Consider the following 19,703-nt stretch of genomic DNA (forward strand, 5'->3'; position numbering starts at 1 on the left):
GATTATGGCTGGTATCCAACTGTACCAGTCCCTAAGCGGAGCAGAATGGGCTTCTGCTCATGCAACTGAGCCTTCCTTCCCTTCCCTCCGCCCACCAAACCTTCTCTGCAAGGTTGGGATGCACTGCACTCTAAAGAAGAAGAAGAGTTTGGATTTGATATCCCGCTTTTCACTACCCGAAGGAGTCTCAAAGCGGCTAACATTCTCCTAACATTCTCCTTTCCCTTCCTCCCCCACAACAAACACTCTGTGAGGTGAGTGGGGCTGAGAGACTTCAGAGAAGTGTGACTAGCCCAAGGTCATCCAGCAGCTGCATGTGGAGGAGTGGAGACACGAATCCGGTTCCCCAGATTACGAGTCTACCACTCTTAACCACTACACCACACTGGCATAGTGGCCATGGTGGAATGCAGGGCGAGGTGATGAAGGGGGAATCCCCTTGCACAAGGTTGGCTGTTACCTTAATGATGTTTGCAAGTAGGTGGTGGAAGTTATTTTCAAGGCCATTGCACAAATGTGGCACATCTTTTGAGAGAGAGAGAGGAAGATTGGATGAAGTGCTTGCATACTGTGCAGCATGATCCCCCTTTTCCCTTTTGGTAATTTGCTAATCAGTCATCTGAAGAATTTTGGGCAACTGAGAGGAAGTTGACCCCTTCTGCATAAATTATGGAAAGGTCACCGCTGTTTAATAAATGGCGGCCTTACCTGCGTGATTAGTGTCATTTGTCTTGGGAAAAGTATTAAAGTGCTATGAAGTTAGCAGCGAAATAGACTTTTAGCATTCTCAGCCGGCTGACGGCAGGTTTGGGAACTGCGGTGAATATGAATGAAACCCGCACACTGAAGAGGGTGGCCTTATTTTTAAAAGTCCTGCCATTAGTCTCGCAAACTCAAAAGATAAGGCACAGAAGAGGGAAAGGGGGAGAGGAGGGATAAGGTGGAAACAAGCTTTTCAAGGCCAGAAGAAAGTGTTGAGCCGCACACATTTTCTATCTAGTTCGGGCCAGGCTGATCTTCCCAGACTGATTGTTCTCCTTTGAAGAGGAGCTGGTGGGTGGCAGTTCTCCCTTTGGCCTTTCCCCTTGCCTTCTGCACTCCCAAAGGGAACTGGCAGTTAGAGACTTCCAGGCAGGGAGGAGGAAAGGAAGGAGCTGCGGCTCCTTTGGCTGATGGATGGGGCCACAGTGATCTCCCCGTTTGCCACGAGGATGTTCTTTTGTCACCCTCCTGGTGGCCCTTCATTCCCTGATTGATGTCAGAGGCCAGACAGTGCTTGCCCTTCAGCTCTGAAGTCCCAAGGCTGCAGTCATTTAAAATATTATAGGGGTGGAAATCCAGCCTGGCGTAGATCATTTGTGTTATTTACAAATGCAGCGATCAGATCTAAATGAAATTCTTAAAACAACAACAACAGCCAAACCCAGCTTAAAATAGTTCACAAGAAACTTCAGCCCGTTAACACCTGCTTTAATGCACTTGCTTCTTGAAGCGCACATGCCTCGAACAAACGGAAGCCACTGTCTGATTCCACCTAAACATTAGGAAGAACTTCCTGACAGTGAGAGCTGTTCGGCAGTGGAATTTGCTACCAAGGAGTGTGGTGGAGTCTCCTTCTTTGGAGGTCTTTTAAGCAGAGGCTTGACAGCCATCTGTCAGGAATGCTTTGATGGTGTTTCCTGCTTGGCAGGGGGTTGGACTGGGTGGCCCTTGTGGTCTCTTCCAACTCTATGATTCTATGATTCTAGTTTCAGATGAGGGGGTTGCTCTGAGGCAGGACTCTGAAGAAGATCTTAACGTACAGGCAAGTGGAGTATCTGGGTCCTGTGATGCTCTCTCAAGCATTGTTGGCACCCTTCTATACTAGCAAAAGGTCTGGCTATCTGAATTCCCCTTGGGAATTCTTCTCTTTCTGCTGGATTAGGCCAATGGCCCATCTAGTCCAGCATCCTGCTCTCACGGTGGCCAAACAGTTGCCTGTGGAAAGTTCTCAAGCAGGACCTGAACACAAGGCCATTACTGCCTCCAACTGTGGAGGTGGAGCATCATGACTAGTAGCCATCGATAGCCCTCTCCTCCATGAATTTGTCCAAAACTCTTTTAAAGCCATCACTGCGTCCTGTGGGAGTGAGTTCCATAGTTTATGCGCTCCATGAAGGAAGTGCTTGATTTTATTAGTCCTGAATCTTCCCAACATTCAGTGCACAAGTACTAGTGTTATGAGGGAGGGAGGAAAAAACAACCCTTTTCCTTTCCACTTTCCGTGTGCCATGCATAATTTTATAAACTTCTGTCATGTTGCCAATAGCATCTTCCCTCACCCCCGGAATGCTTTGGGTTTGAGCCTTTGGCCCGCAGATGACTCTTCCCTGCCAGGCTTATGAACTCCTGTGTTCTCTTTAAAATAAGAAACTTTTCTGGCTGTCCTTAAAAAAGAAAAGAAAAACCAGCAGATTTTTTTTATTAGTTATTATTTAATAGGTAATGTCTACACTTTATTGCTAAGCATGGCCTTCTGATAGTTTTCGTAGATAGCAGGGCAGAGGCTGGTACTTTGCCCCCTGCCACCTCAGGGCCTCCTAGAATAGGGAAAAAATGGATTGGTAGCACTTATCATAAGTAGCTGTCACCATGGTTATGCATACCATCACTGTAACATGATACAAAGCATGTGTCTGTGAAATATAAACAGAACACAAGCTGCTCTGCTAGTAAGCTCTGTGGAAGTTTGGAGGACCTGAGCAATGCAGTAGCAGAAGAGAAAAGAGGCCACTTCTTAACTCTGCACAACAAAGAGTTTCGCCTATGCAGCAGCCACCTTCTTTCTTCAATATGCATGGTTTGATAAAGTGTAGTGGTTGCTTATGTCATGATTAAAGAAAGCTCTGTGCACTTAACGTACCTCCAGATTTCCAAGATTAACTGGGGCTGGGGCTAGGTCTAGATTATTATCATACATACATATATACCCTGCCCATCTGGATGGTTTACAGCATATCTAAAAACATAATAAAAACACCAATCATTAAAAAACCTCCCAATACAGAGCTCCCTTCAGATGTCTTCTAATAATGAGTGCGAGCAGAAGATATTGTGGTATGGTTTGTTCATGATGTCAAATTTTGGAGGTTAAGTCAGTTTATGTATAATGAATAAATAAATCCAGGGTGTTTGAGCCATGCTACCTTGATAACGGGACGCGGGTGGCTCTGTGGGTTAAACCACTGAGCCTAGGGCTTGTCGATCAGAAGGCCGGCGGTTTGAATCCCCGCGACGGGGTGAGCTCCCGTTGCTCAGTCCCTGCTCCTGCCAACCTAGCAGTTTGAAAGCACGTCAAAGTGCAGGTAGATAAATAGGTACCGCTCCGGCAGGAAAGTAAATGGTGTTTCCGTGTGCTGCTCTGGTTCGCCAGAAGCGGCTTAGTCATGCTGGCCACATGACCCGGAAGCTGTATGCTGGCTCCTTCAGCCAATAAAGCGAGATGAGCGCCGCAACCCTAGAGTCATCCGCGACTGGACCTAATGGTCAGGGGTCCCTTGACCTTGATAACGGTGTTAGAGATAGAAAAGCTAGGAGCCAAATGGCTTCTGGGACCTGGGTTGTGGGTGCCAAAACAGGGTGTCTAGTCTAGGGTGGCAACACTTTTTATTTATTATTTTGATAAGCATGAATTAATATGCAATTCACATAAATGATACATTTTTATCAGAAATTGTTAATACACATTTAATTTGGCCTTTACAATAAAAAATATAGGTACCATACTTCAGTTTTCAAAACACTCTTTATTGTTAAACTCCTTAACATATTGTCTATCCTTGACCTATACTTCGAGGTTTCAAAGCACATACATTTCAGTAATCCTTGAGTGTCAGCCAGGCACAAAAAATGGCACCCAGACTTCAGGAGGTGCTTGCAAATGGAGAATCTTTAGGCACAAAATGTGCCTGGCGCCCTGCTAATTTCGAACCCTGCAAAGATAACTACCATTCAGTGGCGTAGGTGTTGTAGCCTGCTGAAGCAAAAACAATTACCGGTAAGTCTTCTGGCACATTAAGGACAAACAAATTCAGTAGGGCATTTTGTGGACTACAATGCATCAGATGGACAAAGTGGTCTCTTAGTTGCCTTAGGATCTTCCATTTACTGCTGTGGTTCAAAGTATTGCCTGACTTGAACTTGTACACTCTGTCTTCTAGTTCAAACAGCGGTTTCCAATTCTGCTTTGAAGGCAGACTGATTTTGTGTAACGATCTTTTGCCCATTCAGGATGTAACAGAAATGTGATAGTTGGTGCAGATCAGCAAGTAGCAGAGAGAACTGGAGCCTGTGTTCTTATCAGGTCTTGTGGAGGAACTGACAGAGCAAACCACAGGCCTCTGGCTGCAGCCCCAAGGAGTTGCATGATCCTAGCTTCCACCTTCAGTGATAGCTAACCATGTGCCTTAGGACAACTCGTAAGAAGGGCACGATCGGACGTAGCCACCCCATGATACTGTTCGCAGCAACTGATAAGGTACACAACTTCTAAACAGAGAAGTTCAATGTTTAGTTGAACCTTGGGAGACCCAGGTTCAAATCCTCATTCAGCCATTGAGTTCGCTGGGTTCCTTGGTCCGTTTGCTATCTATTATGAATCCCAAACTGGAATTAAGATTGCCGGAAGAAATATCAACAACCTCAGATATGCTGATGACACAACCTTGATGGCAGAAAGTGAGGATGAATTAAAGAACCTTTTAATGAAGGTGAAAGAGGAGAGCGCAAAGTATGGTCTGAAGGTCTAACATAAAAAAACTAAGATAATGGCCACTGGTCCCATCACATCCTGGAAAATAGAAGGGGAAGAAATGGAGGCAGTGAGAGATTTTACTTTCTTGGGCTCCATGATCACTGCAGATGGTGACAGCAGTCACGAAATTAAAAGATGCCTGCTTCTTGGGAGGAAAGCAATGACAAACCTAGACAGCATCTTAAAAAGCAGAGACAGCACCTTGCCGCCAAAGGTCCATATAGTTAAAGCTATGGTTTTCCCAGTAGTAATGTATGGAAGTGAGAGCTGGACCATAAAGACTGATCGCCGAAGAATTGATGCTTTTGAATTATGGTGCTGGAGGAGACTCTTGAGAGTCCCGTGGACTGCAAAAAGATCAAACCTATCCATCCTTAAAGAAACCAGCCCTGAGTGCTCACTGGAAGGACAGATCCTGAAGTTGAGGCTCCAGTACTTTGGCCACCTCATGAGAAGAGAAGACTCCCTAGAAAAGACCCTGATGTTGGGAAAGATGGAGGGCACAAGGAGAAGGGGACGACAGAGGATGAGATGGTTGGACAGTGTTCTCAAAGCAACTAGCATGAGTTTGGCCAAACTGCGGGAGGCAGTGAAAGATAGGGGTGCCTGGCGTGTTCTGGTCCATGGGGTCACGAAGAGTCGGACACGACTGAACAACTGAACAACAACAACAAGGCTAACTTATCTCCCAGTAGTGTTGTGAGAATAAGACAGGGTTTGAGGATGAGCCCCTGCATCCTGCTATGAGGGCAGGTGGGATAAAAAGAAATAAAATAATAGATTGGTGTTTTTTTTGTACAATGGATTTATCTAAGTTGTCTTAAAAGATACTTGGGCTAGAGGCCATTGTAACATCTTGTGGCAATGAATTAGGTAGGTTAATTGCCTGCTGTGTTGAAGAAGTGCTTCTTTTGTTTGACTCAAACCGGCTGACAGTCAATTTATGCGTGCAACTCAGATTCTAGTGTTTTGGGAGAAGGGATTTATCTGTGCTCACTTTCTCTGCACTGATCTTAATTTTGTTAACATCTGTCATGTTCCCTCTTCCTGCTGCTGCTATCCTTAGTCGGTTTTCTAAGGTGTTAAAAAAAAAACCTAACAACTTTATTAATCTAACTTTATTTGCAGGGGAAATGCTCCGTGTCTTCCTGATAATTTCACTGAGCTTCGTGGGTGGGGGAAGGGCGTTTTCTTTGCGTTTTTGGCACCACTTTTGAACCATTTAGCAGCACTTTCCTATGTGATTCCTAATGTTAAATGTATGCCCTTTGCGGGGAAGGGGCCAGGCTGGGAAAGACCCATTTCTGAAGTCTCAGAGAGCCTCTACCAGTTCAGGCCTATTACAGTGGTACCTCGGGTTAGGAACTTAATTCGTTCTGGAGGTCCGTTCTTAACCTGAAACTGTTCTTAACCTGAAGCACCACTTTAGCTAATGGGGCCTCCCGCTGCCGCTGCGCCGCCAGAGCACAATTTCTGTTCTTATCCTGAAGCAAAGTTCTTAACCTGAAGCGTTATTTCTGGGTTAGTGGAGTCTGTAACCTGAAGCGCCTGTAACCTGAGGTACCACAGTACTTGCGAGCACATTTGTGCACAAATTATGGGGGTGGGGTTTTTTTGTTTTGTTTTTTAAAAATTGTCTGCAGAAGGAAACATTTTTAAACATTGTTTCATTAACCCACAGCTTTATTGAACATGTCTGGCATTTTCTCTTGGCAACTTCCCTACAAATGCCACCGAAGTAAAATGTGGCGGTAGAGATGGAGGAGGAAATGCTTTCAAAGAAATCTTAACAGCACTCTCAGAAACAAGCAAAAAAAAGGGGAAAGCCAAAATGCTTAAGTGTTTGAACTAGATAGCTTGATTTAAAAATATAAAGAGGGACTCAGGTGTTTTCAATCCTTTGCTCACGTCTTCTGAAAACTATTTTAAGAAAATGGCAGTGGCCAGAACTCTGCTGCAGAACCAGAGAGTTCCGCTCTTTTGCCACTATGCTAAGCAGTATATATAAATTTGTTCATGAAGTAAGTCGTTTCTCTGACTTCAGCAGCTTCCAGCTGATGGGACACAAGCTCAAAACTAGTTAGTACTCCTGTTTGCTGTTCATGGGGAAAGAGGCATGGGCTCCTCCCAAATTTGTATAGGCATAATTCCAGTAGCTTAGATCTTAGTGTGTCACCCAGCAAGATTGCTGTAGAAATAGGAAAATAGGAGAATTGCATGCTAACAATGGAAGGCAGGGTGGAGGTGAGAAGATTTTAACTTGTTTATTTCTAATTAGTTTATTTTTCTTGGAAAAGTTTATGGGGATAATGAGAAATTGTTAACCCCAACATTAGTTTGTTTTGCAATGTAGTAAAAATATTATGAGCCCTATCCGCCCCGGGTTCAAGCACTTTTAAATACTGAAAACAGTAGACTTTAAAAGTGTTTGAACATTAGATGGATTGTGCCCTAAATGTCTTGGCATAAACACATTAAAATATTGAAATATATTTTAATTAGTCCAGTTACTTTTCTGTTTCTTCCCTTCCTTGTCTTGTGAAGAATACTGCTAGCTGTTGCTAGGTAACACCTAATTGTGATATTAACTGCCAGCAGCTGTCAGAAGGAGCGGTAAATTCTTTTATCTTGTTAACAAAATTTACTAAAGCGATGGCAAGACATAAATATTCATTTTTAATTTCAAAATTTTATAATGCCGCAATGTAGCATGGGCTGTGACTAGGTTTTATATATTAGTAATTCTTTGTAGAACTTCTGGCTAAAGAAATGGTCTCTAATCCTACTCCTACCCCGTTCCTGCCCTAAACGTTAGCAAATCATTGTATTGTACGTTGTTGAAGGCTGTTTTCGGATTGCCAAGTGATTATTTATAAACATAGATATGAACATTAGGAAGACCTGTTGGCGTTCACAAGTGTAGGTGGATTCCTGATTGCAAATCCTTCTCTCCCGCTTTGATGACTAGCTGTGAGGACTAAGCTCCTTTCAATTCCTGCCAGTCATAAAGTATTCAGCTTGGTTTACGTTGGAACAGTAGCTGCTGTTGGGCAAGATGCAAAGAGCCCCATGCACAGCATAGCTGTCAACTTTTCCCCTTTTTAAAGGGAAATTCCCTTATTCCGAATAGGATTCCTCGCAAGAAAAGGGAAAAGTTGACAGCTATGATTGCACACTCAGAAAGCAGTTCTGCAATCAAGATGCAGACAGGCTGTAACTCAGAGGTAGAGCTTCAGCTTTCCATGCGTAAGGCCCCAGATTCTACCCCTGGTGTCTCCAAGTGGGGCTGCAAGGATTCCTTGCCTGAAACCCTGGAGAGCTGCTACCAGTGAGTGGGAACTATACTGAGCTTATTGGACGTGTGAAGTGACTTGGGTATGTAAGAGTTTGGCAGTTTCCCCCTATTCTAGCTGCAGTACCCTTTCAAGAGACTGCAAAGGGAAAGGCTATAAGACCCCTGGTGTCAAACACAAGTGGCTTCCTTACCCAAGTCAGATAGCTTTCAGGGCTGGAGTTGGGTTGGTCCGCAACAAAACAATAAATCACCATAGGGCAGTGAAGTTAACTCTTTATTCAAGGAAACAAACCACAACTGGAGGTCTTGCCCCAATGAAGCATTTGCGAGGACTGAAGGTCCCTGCCAACTAGAATTCCTCCTCTCCAAGTTCGTTCTCATGCAGTCTCAGCCTACATCTGCATACAACCACCCCTTCATATGGCCATTTCATTACTCTAGGAGACCAAGGTGGAGGGGAGCTGGTCGCAGCAGGAGGGGGAGACTCCCTGGTTTGTTCCGCAGCCGACCTCCCTGCCTCCTGGCCCTACTCCTCCCCAGCCCCGCTTCTACCTCAGTGTCTGAACTGTTCCCTCCTGCAACATCTTCCTGTTCACTAAACCCTGTCACTACTTCTGCTTCCCACGCCGCCTCCTCCTCCTAGCCTGCTCCTTCTTCCTCTGACCACTCATCACCATCCCACTCCCAATCCTTTGGCTCTGAGCCTTCTTCCCCTGGGGGTTCCCTGGCTGGTGCCTCCCACCACTCTTCTGCATACAGCCAGTCCATGACACTGGTATAGTATCATCTGCAATGACTGTTGGTGGCTCTCCGAGTTTGAGGCAAGGGTCTCTCAGCCATATCTGAGAGGGGGTGGGAGAGACAAGGATTGAACCTCGAACCCTTTGCATGCAAAGAATGTGCTCTTATCATTGAACTTTGGCCCCCTAACCCCCCTGCTAATATACAAAAAAACCATACAAGATAATCTACAAGACTTCGAGTAATCAGAATGCCTTGGACTATGTACCTATGTACTGGGGTTTTTTCCTCCCTTTTGGTGAAATACCTAAAGTTTGATTCTACTCTGAACCACTCCTCCTCCTCCTCAAGCAGTGGTTAGCCCTGTTGAGGCATTCTGTCTCCCATGGATGGAAATTCTTGGGGGCGTGACACCAGGATCTGCCCCAAAATGGTTGCTTTGCTAGCCTTGCCCAATGCCATCATGTGCTAGACCTTGTGACTCCTGTACGAACAACTATGGAGCATTGGGTGCTTTGCCAATGTGCAGGGAATTCAGAGAACTCTGGGTTAGTAGGGGTGGGGTTTAGGTTTCTTGGAAAGGGGTTGATTGTTCTTGGTAGCTCGGTTTCTCCCCCTCGTGACTCAGATAAAAACCTGTTTTGCATGAGTGCTGCCAATATAGTATTTACTTTTGTCATTTCCCTTGAATGCCCTCAGTTCACTGCCCCACCCCCTTAAATCACAAATAGATTTGTTGAGGTTTTGGCCAGGGTAGATGTTCGTATTGCTGCCTTAAGAGTGAAAAAATCAGGAAGTATATGAAGTGTTTGTTGAGTTTTATGATTTTACAATCTCTTTAAGAGGTGAAAGTTGAAAAAGAACATATGATCCCTAAAACCATTATTTGGTTTTAACATGCCTTGGCTTTAATATGTCAATAATATGCTGTCACTTGTAATGGATGAAAAAATTAACTTTTCAACTGCGGTGGGCCTGTGTATCTTGTGTGAAGTTTAAGAGGAACTTCATGAAAATGATGACATCATCAGGCCCCCTTTTTCAACACGGAAAACAGTTTGTGCTGTACTTGAAATTTTTTGCTTCTTCTTGAGTAAATGCACATAATAACTAAAATTAAAACCTAATTGTAAGGAGAAATAGTGATGACTTGGATAAATGGAGGCTTGCAAACAAGAGGCTTCTGTTCTCAAAATATTCGCTTAGTATGTCACTTGAATGTTGCAAGGCACCCAACTGCAGTGACTTGAGTGTGCGCATGTGTGTAAAATCTATCTTGTGTAATTAGTTGTGGTCAGGCACTTAATTGTCTTTTCCTCCTCTTCTTTTTTTTCTAAATTGAACTCATTTTCCGGGAAGGGGGGAGGGGAAAATACTCGCTCTTCTATATTTAGGTAGAGGATTCATCCCATTTAAGGGAATATTTTCCAGTCTTGTTTTGAAAGATCTTGATTCTAATGAATGGTTTCTTCTCTTTCCTTTCCCCCTTAAGCTTAGCATTTGCAGGTTTCTAAGCCTGTAGTAGACTGAAGGGAAGTCGGGACAGAACTCATTCATGAAGAATAAGGTTTCAATGGTTGCTAGCCACGACGGCTGTTCTGTTGGAGGCGGTGCCTCTGAAACCAGTCAGTGGGAAATGCAGGTGGAGAGAGTGCTGTTGAGCTTAGGCTCTGCTTGTTGGCGTCCCACAGGAATCTGCGTGACCACTGTGAGGACAGAATGCAACCCAAAAGCGACATACAACAATAAATAAAATAGCAGAATAGCAAAATAGTTGCTTTTAACAAACTAGGCAATATGTACTTTGGCTGAAATGGTGTGATAGAAAGGATTTGGCATCTGAATATAGATGCAGGAGGGTGTATTTAAATGCAGAATGCAGTGTTTGACAAGTGCAAGGCAGTTATGTTGGCTATTGTGTGTGTGGGGGGGGGGGGGTCTCAGCTGTTGCTTGTAGAAGCAGCTAATCCTCTCTTAATACACCTGCTATGACTATAATTAAAACCTGCACAGCAGTGGGTATGAAGACATGTGAAGGTTGGGCTGAATCATCAATCTAAAGGTTGTGCAAATTGGCGGTAATGTGATGATCGTTCCGTAAGAAGATGATCGCTATTTGTGCCTCCATCTATTTCCTTAGCTGCAATTTATTTTATCTATTAAGACAGAGCAGAGCAGGGAAGTGGCAGATCGTAAACCTTGCCTGATTAAACTTTCAGACGTCCTCGTGTCAATGAAGTTAAGAAAATAACTGGACATAGTTCCATTTATCTATTGGATCAAATGTCTTTGGTTAGTTGAATTAGTGCTGATAGTGTGCCGCAAACCTGAAATCAAGCTGCAAGTCTCTGCATATCAAGAGCTGTTTCCTAGCTACAGTGATGCCATTGATTGTTAGATACGGCGCTCTCAAGTTGGCCCCAAATCTCACAGCATTGTGGGTGTGTTTTGCCTTTAAGCATTGTGTGATCAAATGGCTTCAGGGTTTAACCAAGAGGATCTAATATAGCTTTTTTTAAAAAAACATTTTTCTAAGCTGAAGAGAGGAGATAATGTCTTTCTCCAATTCTGATACCCCAAAGCCTTTGAACTGGAGAAAATTGTTAACCTTTGTAGAACATCATGCGATTTGACCTGTCAAATACACATTTATAGACATGATCTATCAACACACACACACATAGCTGTTGACAGATTTCATAGGCAGAATTCCTGTGCACAAACATGCCTGTGCACAAACTTCAAAATTCACACTGCCACCTGTGAAGCCTAACTTCCAGAAGATTGCACCCGGAAAGACCCACCTTTGCCGCTATAAGAAGTTGTCCTCTAGGTTGCAATAAAACAGCATCTGTTTCAGGGTTGGTTTATGAAAACAGCAGATGCTGCCTTTGGTTTATACTTTTTAAAATGGGAAGTGAGATCTGGCTTATAGAGTGTGAGTATGTAAAGCATTTATGCATTTCAGAAGTAAGCTTAATGTATGCTTTGCCAGGCTATGAATTTATTATGTTTTTTTTTTAATTGTGCGTGGGAGAAATATTTTTGTTTCTAGATTTCTCTTCCCTCCCTTTTTAAAAGTGTGTGGGCCGACATTAGGCTGAGTTTCTTCTTGAGAATAGAATGTGATAGTTAAATAATTATTTTTTTTAATGAAGAGCTAAGCCCTACTCTTTAAAAGCAAAATGCTGTATTCTTACCACAGCAAAACAGATGCCACACTTTAAAAAGAAAGAAAGAAGAATGTATAATTATGGCAACTGCTAAATCACATAAAGATTTTCTTTACACTTCTTTTTTTTTATTGCCTTCAGCACATCAGGTCCACCTATTTGGCCAGGAAGCACCTTTTTCAAGCGAAATGGAGCCCTTCTGCAAGGTAGGTCATATATTCCATTTTTCTTCCCTTGACATCTTCCCTTCTCCCTCCCCATCATTAATTCTCTTGAGAATTATCATGATTTTTACAAGCTTTCTGGAAAGAAGCTGTGGTGGACTGTGTGTGTGTGTGTGTGTGTGTGTGTGTGTGTGTTTATGTGTACACCACAGATATATAAATATATATATTTCTCTGTGCCTACCTTTATAACATGCAAAACATTTATTGGAAAAGGTTATAGTGTGTTGTGAAGGTGGCTCTCTTCTTCCTTCCCTCAACCCTCCCCTCCATGCACATCATTGATTTTGTTATCTCCCATTTCTAGCAAAGTCAACAGAGTTTATGCAGGACATGTTCCGGTAACTTTCAATTGTGTTGATGAAGATAATAACTTTGCTCCTTATTGCGCCTGTGCAAAAATAACTTACAGCAATTGTCTGCCAGCTCTACAGCAGCAGAAGGTGATTGATATAAAGGCACAAAGTCTTCCGTTTCTGAAATTCTGTTATATTCCGACTGTTTCCCTTATTCAGTACTAGAGAGATGTGTATATCTGTGAGGCTTCTTTTTTCCATTCAGAATAATCTTAACTAGTACATTATGCATTTGTAACTTGGAAATTGGATCTGATGCAACTTGGAGCATCACTTTCATGCTTGTGTGTCTGTGTGCGCGCCCCACATTCTGAATCATAATTGTAATCCGATCTAGACTTGGGTTAATCTTTTGGGTATAGTTGTATCAGCTGTACTTCCAGGCTGCTATTCTGTGAAATTTGATTGCACATATCAATAGGAGATCTGCCTATCTTTCCATAACTCTTGGGAGACAGCAATCAGAACACATAACCAAAATCTGGCAGCCAACTATGGCTACCGCTTCTTTTGCATTTAGAAAAGACACAGAGGCTAATTTTCTAGATTAATGGAGGTATTTGTCTTTTGTGTTTTTCCATGGATTGTATTTGCTGAAAATGTCCGTAAATATCAGTTACAGGTAGTTGTATCTGAAGAAGTGTGCATGCACACGAAAGCTCATACCAAAATCAAACTTAGTTGGTCTCTAAGGTGCTACTGGAAGGGGGGAAATTTTTGTTATGCAAATATCAGGTTGTAGTGATAGATTACATAGCACTTTATGGAGATGATGATGCTTAAATGAATTTTACGCCAAATAAAAATTTGAAGGCCAGCCTCCCTACCTGATGCAAGAGCTGCACTCAAAACAGGGAAATGGCCATGTTTTAAGCAAGCGGTTATTATCTGTGCATAAGGCACAGTGACCACGGTTCCATATCCAAAGTAAGATTACCATTTTGGCTTTATAGCCTTGGAATGTGTGAACGCAAAGTCTGGGGGACTCATTACCCACAGTTTCAGTTGTATTTTTCCCTTTAAGCTATTTATATATTGCAGTTCATCCACAAATACCACAGTGCTTCACAAATGTTAAAAAGCACCTAACGAAAACACCACTAAAATAATGCAAAACCTTGCAAAATAAAAACCCCAACAGCTGAACAATGAAGCAGCAGCACATACCAAAAATAGCACACTTGTTTAGCAATAGCTGGCCAGCATACGGCCAAGCTGACTGCTTTTGAATCTCATGTTACAATCTGTAGCTGGGAAAGTTTCGTTTTGATATTTTCCCTCTTCTAGTCCATAGAACGGACTGCCCTGAAAACACATTCAGATTTCTTGTGTGTGCCATATTACAGTTATGACCAGACTGGTTTACAAATGGCTGTCTCCTCTTGTCCCCAGCTCACCCCTCCATGCCAAATTGTAAGAACTTAATATTGTGAATTGGGAAGAAATGGAAGGTGAAGCAGAGTTTGGATGCTCAATGAAATGGGTAGGTTTGAGCAGCTAGCTAGGTAGAAATTCAATAACCACTGTAGAATCCTGGGAATTGGAATGCGTTAAATTAAGTACCAGGCAAGTTTTCGTCATTAAGAGGAATAAGCACATCTGGGCTTTTATTAGTTTAGAATTCTAGTTCATTTGGACTAAACTACAGTGCAGTATCTAAAGAAGGCTGAATTTTAGCAATTGTGCCTTCCACCATCCATCATGTGGCATGTGCAGGAACAGCTGCCTAGCCCAAAATCCTCACTTTGGGACAACAGTAAGGGCATAAAGCCTTATTTTATAAATGAAGGCATAAAACCATTGTCTTGGCAGACATCTTGACAATCTTATTTTCAGCCATGTGCCAAAAAACTATTTTATATATTAATGATGATGGCAGTGTTCAAATGCTTCCTGCGAAATATGCTACTCTGTGAAATTCTTAGCAGTCTTTCCAGCTTCAAGTAACAATAAGACCTCGAGTCATAAGACCTCGAGGGCAATACTTATAAATAAAACAAACCATTCTTTAAAAAGTGTACAGCTTCTCCCACACCAATAATTATTTTTTCTAGGGATTGTGCATGAAACAACCCAAATCTGTATATATGTATGTGTATATTTAATTTTAATTTTTATTCATTTATATTGTCTTTATATTGTATTTCTTTATTATTTTATGTTACTGAATTACATGTTCTTGCATTTATTTATTTATTTATTTATTTATTTATTTATTTATTTATTTATTTATTTAAATACAATCTTATTTGAGCTCAGTGCTGCCTCAAAGTAACTTCAGGGAGGTTCATAGTAGTGGCTGGTTATAACAGGCAGAGAGCCCTTGCTCATTCCAGCATGTGTGTGTGTCGAAAATACAGATCGGCAAATCAAAGCAATACAATCAGTCTTATATATAGTCAGCAGCCTCAGGGTACTTCCCATTGAATATGATGCATCCGTTTTTCCTAGGAATTATCCAGAATCATAAATGCATGGTACACACAAACACACACACACACACACACGCACACACACACACACAAAGAAGGAACACTGTGAAAGATTTTGAAGTCCCACAAATGGATTCCCTTGGAATGTTCAAATGGTCAGTAATACACATTAACTTGCATGTATTCTCTCCTGTTGTGTTACTGATGCTACCACACTTTTGCAGTCTTTTGGAATTATTTCAGACTTATAGTTCTGCATTTTCAGTTATTGATATAAAATAATTATTGGCTGAGCATTAAATAACCACCCAGTGTAAAGTTGCTGTTCAAAGCCCAAGTACACTTAATATACCGATGGGAGTGATATTAAAAGAGAAATTCCCAGTGTCAGCTTCATGATGAAATATTTGGTGGATTAGTTCTGTTTTGGGTTACCATTTGAAGAGATTTCAAAGTTTTTGTTATCCATGTCCTTGCAATGAACCTAGGTTTAAACATCTCAGAAAGCTTTACTAAGACTGCACTTCTTTTTACACTTGCCTGGAAATGAGCTACACTGAGCACAGTGGGATGTGAGTACAGCTCTGAGTAAACATGGATAGGATTGCGTTTTCCATGCGTGTATGCCTAAGTACATGGACTTTTGTACAGCTTGCAGTTGAATGGATGAGAGCTGTGCAAGGTGTTAAAGAGACGTGTTCCTTGTCCAATATGATTATGGTCAAGGTAGGCAGAACATAATTTCAGGAGAAGGGAAGAGTGGTGCAGCACAGCAAGAACCATGGGTGGAACAAGACTCGGCTCGAACTATGATTTTCTGGTGATTAGGACAGTTTGTTCCTGTGATAAAAATCTGCGTCTTGAGACTTTCTAACACCTGTATTCTTCTGCACATTTGGAACAGGATGAAAAGGTACAGAGGTGAACAGTGAAGAAAATGTCAAGGAACGTAGAACTGGATCTGATCTGTAATACATCTAAAATAAATGTTAATAGGGCAGAGCATTTTTAATAGGTCAGTATTTTAAGTTCAGCAGTGAAGGTAGAGGTATTCTTGTTAGCACAGTAGTAGGTTTAAATATCAAAGGGATTGGCCTTGGTACAATGGTCTCTTACTTAAAAATATTTCCCTTACCCATATTCAAATGCTAAAGTCTTACTACTAGATTGGCTGTTCATCCAGTGGCTCTAACAACATCTATTCAGGTAAGAAAACCACCAGATTCCTGTGGAGTGGCAGACTTTCACCAAGTCTATATTACAGTGAATGTTGACTTTTGGTTAGAACTAATGACTGGCTACTTGTGTTTATTTCACTGTGGCTTTAGGCAGGATGGTTGCAATTGGAGGGATAACTTGAGCAGGCTGCACAGATCCTGTAGAAAGCTTTTGAAATAGAAATGTAATTATTTTCCTCTTGATTACGGTAATTGGGTATCAAATTGCTGCATGGATGAGATGGTGTTTGGTTTAAAGGGGCTCTTATTAGGTTTAAGTGATATTTTTGTGAGAAATAAAATATGTGAATAATTGTAGCATTGTGAAATACATTTGCTTGTGACCAATTTATGATTGCAGAAATTTAAAAAGAGTACCCATTTTTTTAATAAAACAACCCCGTCTTGATATTGTTTCCTTAACACCAATATAGGTGTATTCCTTCCTCAGAGTGTATTCATTTATTGCTTGGGATTTTTTTCTTGCTTTCAATATTTAGCATATACCACTCAAGCTATGTGTTGCTCAAAGGTAGGCCATCATCCATGTAAGTCAATAACATCTAGATTTACATTGTATCCTAAAATCTTAATTCTTCTGTAACTTTTGGTGATTATGGGTGTTGTTGTTTTTAACAAGAAGTTCTTGGCTGACAGCAATGTTTCTTTTTATTTAGCTTTTTTGCTGATTTCTCCCATAAGTTGTCACCTAGGTTGTCATTTTCTTCTCCGGTCTTCTCTGTTAAAGTACAGTTTTGTTCCTTTGGTCATATCTCTGTGCCAAAATTTGTTTAGATTGTGTCTCTTTAGCAGATGCATATTAATTTAGTTTGTTAACTTTGAATCATTGATTGGCAAAGCATGCTCAAGGAAGAGCATCACGGGATCTTCCCATGTTACCATCCTAAATCTTCACATAATTTCCTTTTGGTTCCTTGGCATGATACAGACTATAACATAAATATGCTAACTCATCCCAATAATTGTTTTGCCATGACAGAAAATATGGCCTCCTTGGTGGAACCTCAATTCTAAAACTCCCTTTCTTTTGAAGACACAGCTGCCTCCTGCACTCACGATTTTTAGGCAACAACTGAAGATGCATCTTTCCCCCCATAGCCATTTGAAGGTGGATTATGAGTCTAGCATGGCTTTGGTTTGCCTCCACTGCTGAATTATGGAATGGTTTTAAGGGTATATTAACTTGACTTTAAAGTTTGTTCTTTTCTGTTCACTGCACTGCGATCCTCCAGGATGAAGGGTATTCTTAAAATATAATAAAATATAGGAAATGTTGTATTGTGTTTTAACTATGGTCATTAGTGAGATGGGGCAAAATTGAAGGGTTAGCTAGGGTGGGACAGACAGTTTTCAGCAGTAGGAAGCATAAGGGGGATGCTGGGCCAGCAAGTATTCAAAATATCCTATCTGTTTTTCTGCCATTCCTTGAGGAAGTGTGCAGTAATGTACTATTCTGTTTTGTCTTCACAATTTCTCTTGTGAGATGTCATAAGCTTAGATAGAATGGTTTGCCCAAGCGAGTTTCATGCCTCCTGCAAGTTGTTTGTGGTTGTGTTCACTTCGCCTGAGCTGTGCTCCATGGAACTTTTGCGTTCCACGCCATCTTTTCAGCGAAATTATTCAGGGCTTCCTGTTCCGCAGCAAAGAGCTGAAGTGGAATGCTGGGAAATTCCCCACACAGTTAAATCCAGAGGACGCAGGTGTGGCCATGACAATGTGAGATGGGGATGATTTGTCTTAGCAGAGGCAGGCTGAAATCATTGGAAAGACAAAAAGGTGACAGGACAGAATAGCAGAATGCCACGAATTCATGTTTATAGGTGTGCAAATGTGACAGCTCTACAGTCAACACAACATGCTAATACCGTTTATTGAGGCAGCCAGTGATGCTTCTGGCATTTACTGGTATTTTGGACAGTTTAGAACTAGCTGCATCTTCGGAGATCATAATATAGCTAAGCTGGCTATAATGCAAAAACATGTTTCACTAATTTCAAAACAAGGCCTGTGTTTGATTTGTGTATCAGCTGACTACCATAGCCACTTGTGAATGCCTCTGGGCAAAGTTTGCTGCCTTTGTTTACATTGCCTTGACAACCGAGGGGAGTGGTTAGTACTTCAGGTCAGGTCAGGGTGCACCTCAAACGTTAGGTAGGCGTGTAGTTATCTTGAAGCCAGGGCTCCTGGGTGAAGTGTTGAGCAGGAAAAGAAAAAAGAAAAACACTAGCTTTGCTGAAATGCATGATGAAAAATAGTTTTGCTGATGACAACATTGTTCTTTGCAAGCCCTTGCCCAGCCTCTCAGATGTTGTAATCTAAAAAGGGCTGTGGGAAAGCAAATAAAAATTATATGCTTAGATCATGGGAAAGCATAAGGTAGAGCAACATTTATAGAAATCTGAAATAAGGTAATTAAATGCTTTGTTCACTGTGGCCACATCTGGTCTAAATGAAGCAGTATGTTTGTTAACTCCTTTTCCAAGCAGGTTCACTGGTGTTATTCGTGTGTTTAAATCAGTGTGTGGTTTATAACTGCATCCATGGCATGCTCCTTTTTTATTTTTGGTGGCAGATAATTGATGCAGTTAAACAGGTAGTTGGGCTGCCTTGTCTTTTGATTTTCCGTCCCTAGCTGTGACCTGGAAAAAAATGGCGACAGCGTTCAAGCACATGCAAGTCATGTGTTTATAGTTCCTTTTTCAGATAAACTCAGAATATTTTTCTCCCAAGGTCTTTGTGCTTCGTATATGCTAAAGTCAGTGTGTTCTAAACTCTTGATAACTGGGGCTTTATTTATTTTTCCGTGGCTAAGATTGGGATATGAGGGTGATCTGCCTGTGGCATTTGTCACCCCGTTGATCACCAGCGTCGATTTGGCTTATCTGGCTGGCTAGGCGGGTGTCACCTTCCTCCCTCACCGCTCCAGGTGCATCCCTCCCGAAGCTGCATGCTTGGTGGGTTATGGGAGGTAATAATACCGCCTTGCCTTGCAGTGTTGTCGCAGCGATTGCAACCCGATAAAGCCGGTGAAGCGCTTTGAACAGTCTTTGCAATATGCATTTAATGAACAGAATCAAAATTGGAAAGGATGCCCAAGGGAATTTAGTGCAACCCCTTGTTGTTGGTATTATTATACTATTAGTATGATCTGAAAGCATATGGAGCCACCACTTGGCTGAAGCTAAGCAGGTCTGGGTCTGGTTGGTGTGTGGATGAGTTCCATGGTGGAAGGAAGATGGGACATAAATGTAAGAAGAATTTTAAAAAAAATGTTCACCTGAAGTTAAATAGCAGACTTGTGCCAGAGGGAAGCTGCCGCTCAAGTCATGGGACCAAAAATAATTCCAGCAAGGTTCAGTTCAGATCCTTTATGGTGATTGTTGTGTTTGTTACACTAGTTTCCATGAGACTTGGCATCACCACACTCCTCCTCCTCCAGATAACTTGCCATT

General features: G+C 41.9%; 1 protein-coding gene across 7 annotated transcripts in view; it reads left to right on the top strand.

Annotated features, from left to right (window-relative positions):
- The window catches only part of FOXN3 (forkhead box N3), a 184,663-nt gene that overhangs the window by 108,997 nt on the left and 55,963 nt on the right, over positions 1–19,703 (top strand). For all 7 annotated transcript variants that reach the window (XM_033141408.1, XM_033141392.1, XM_033141400.1 and 4 more), the window contains exon 4: positions 12,143–12,207. In XM_033141408.1, coding sequence (XP_032997299.1) covers positions 12,143–12,207 — 65 coding nt within the window. The remainder of the gene's footprint in view (positions 1–12,142; positions 12,208–19,703) is intronic.

The sequence above is a fragment of the Lacerta agilis genome, chromosome 1 (assembly GCF_009819535.1).
Source record: "Lacerta agilis isolate rLacAgi1 chromosome 1, rLacAgi1.pri, whole genome shotgun sequence".
Lineage (NCBI taxonomy): Eukaryota > Metazoa > Chordata > Lepidosauria > Squamata > Lacertidae > Lacerta > Lacerta agilis.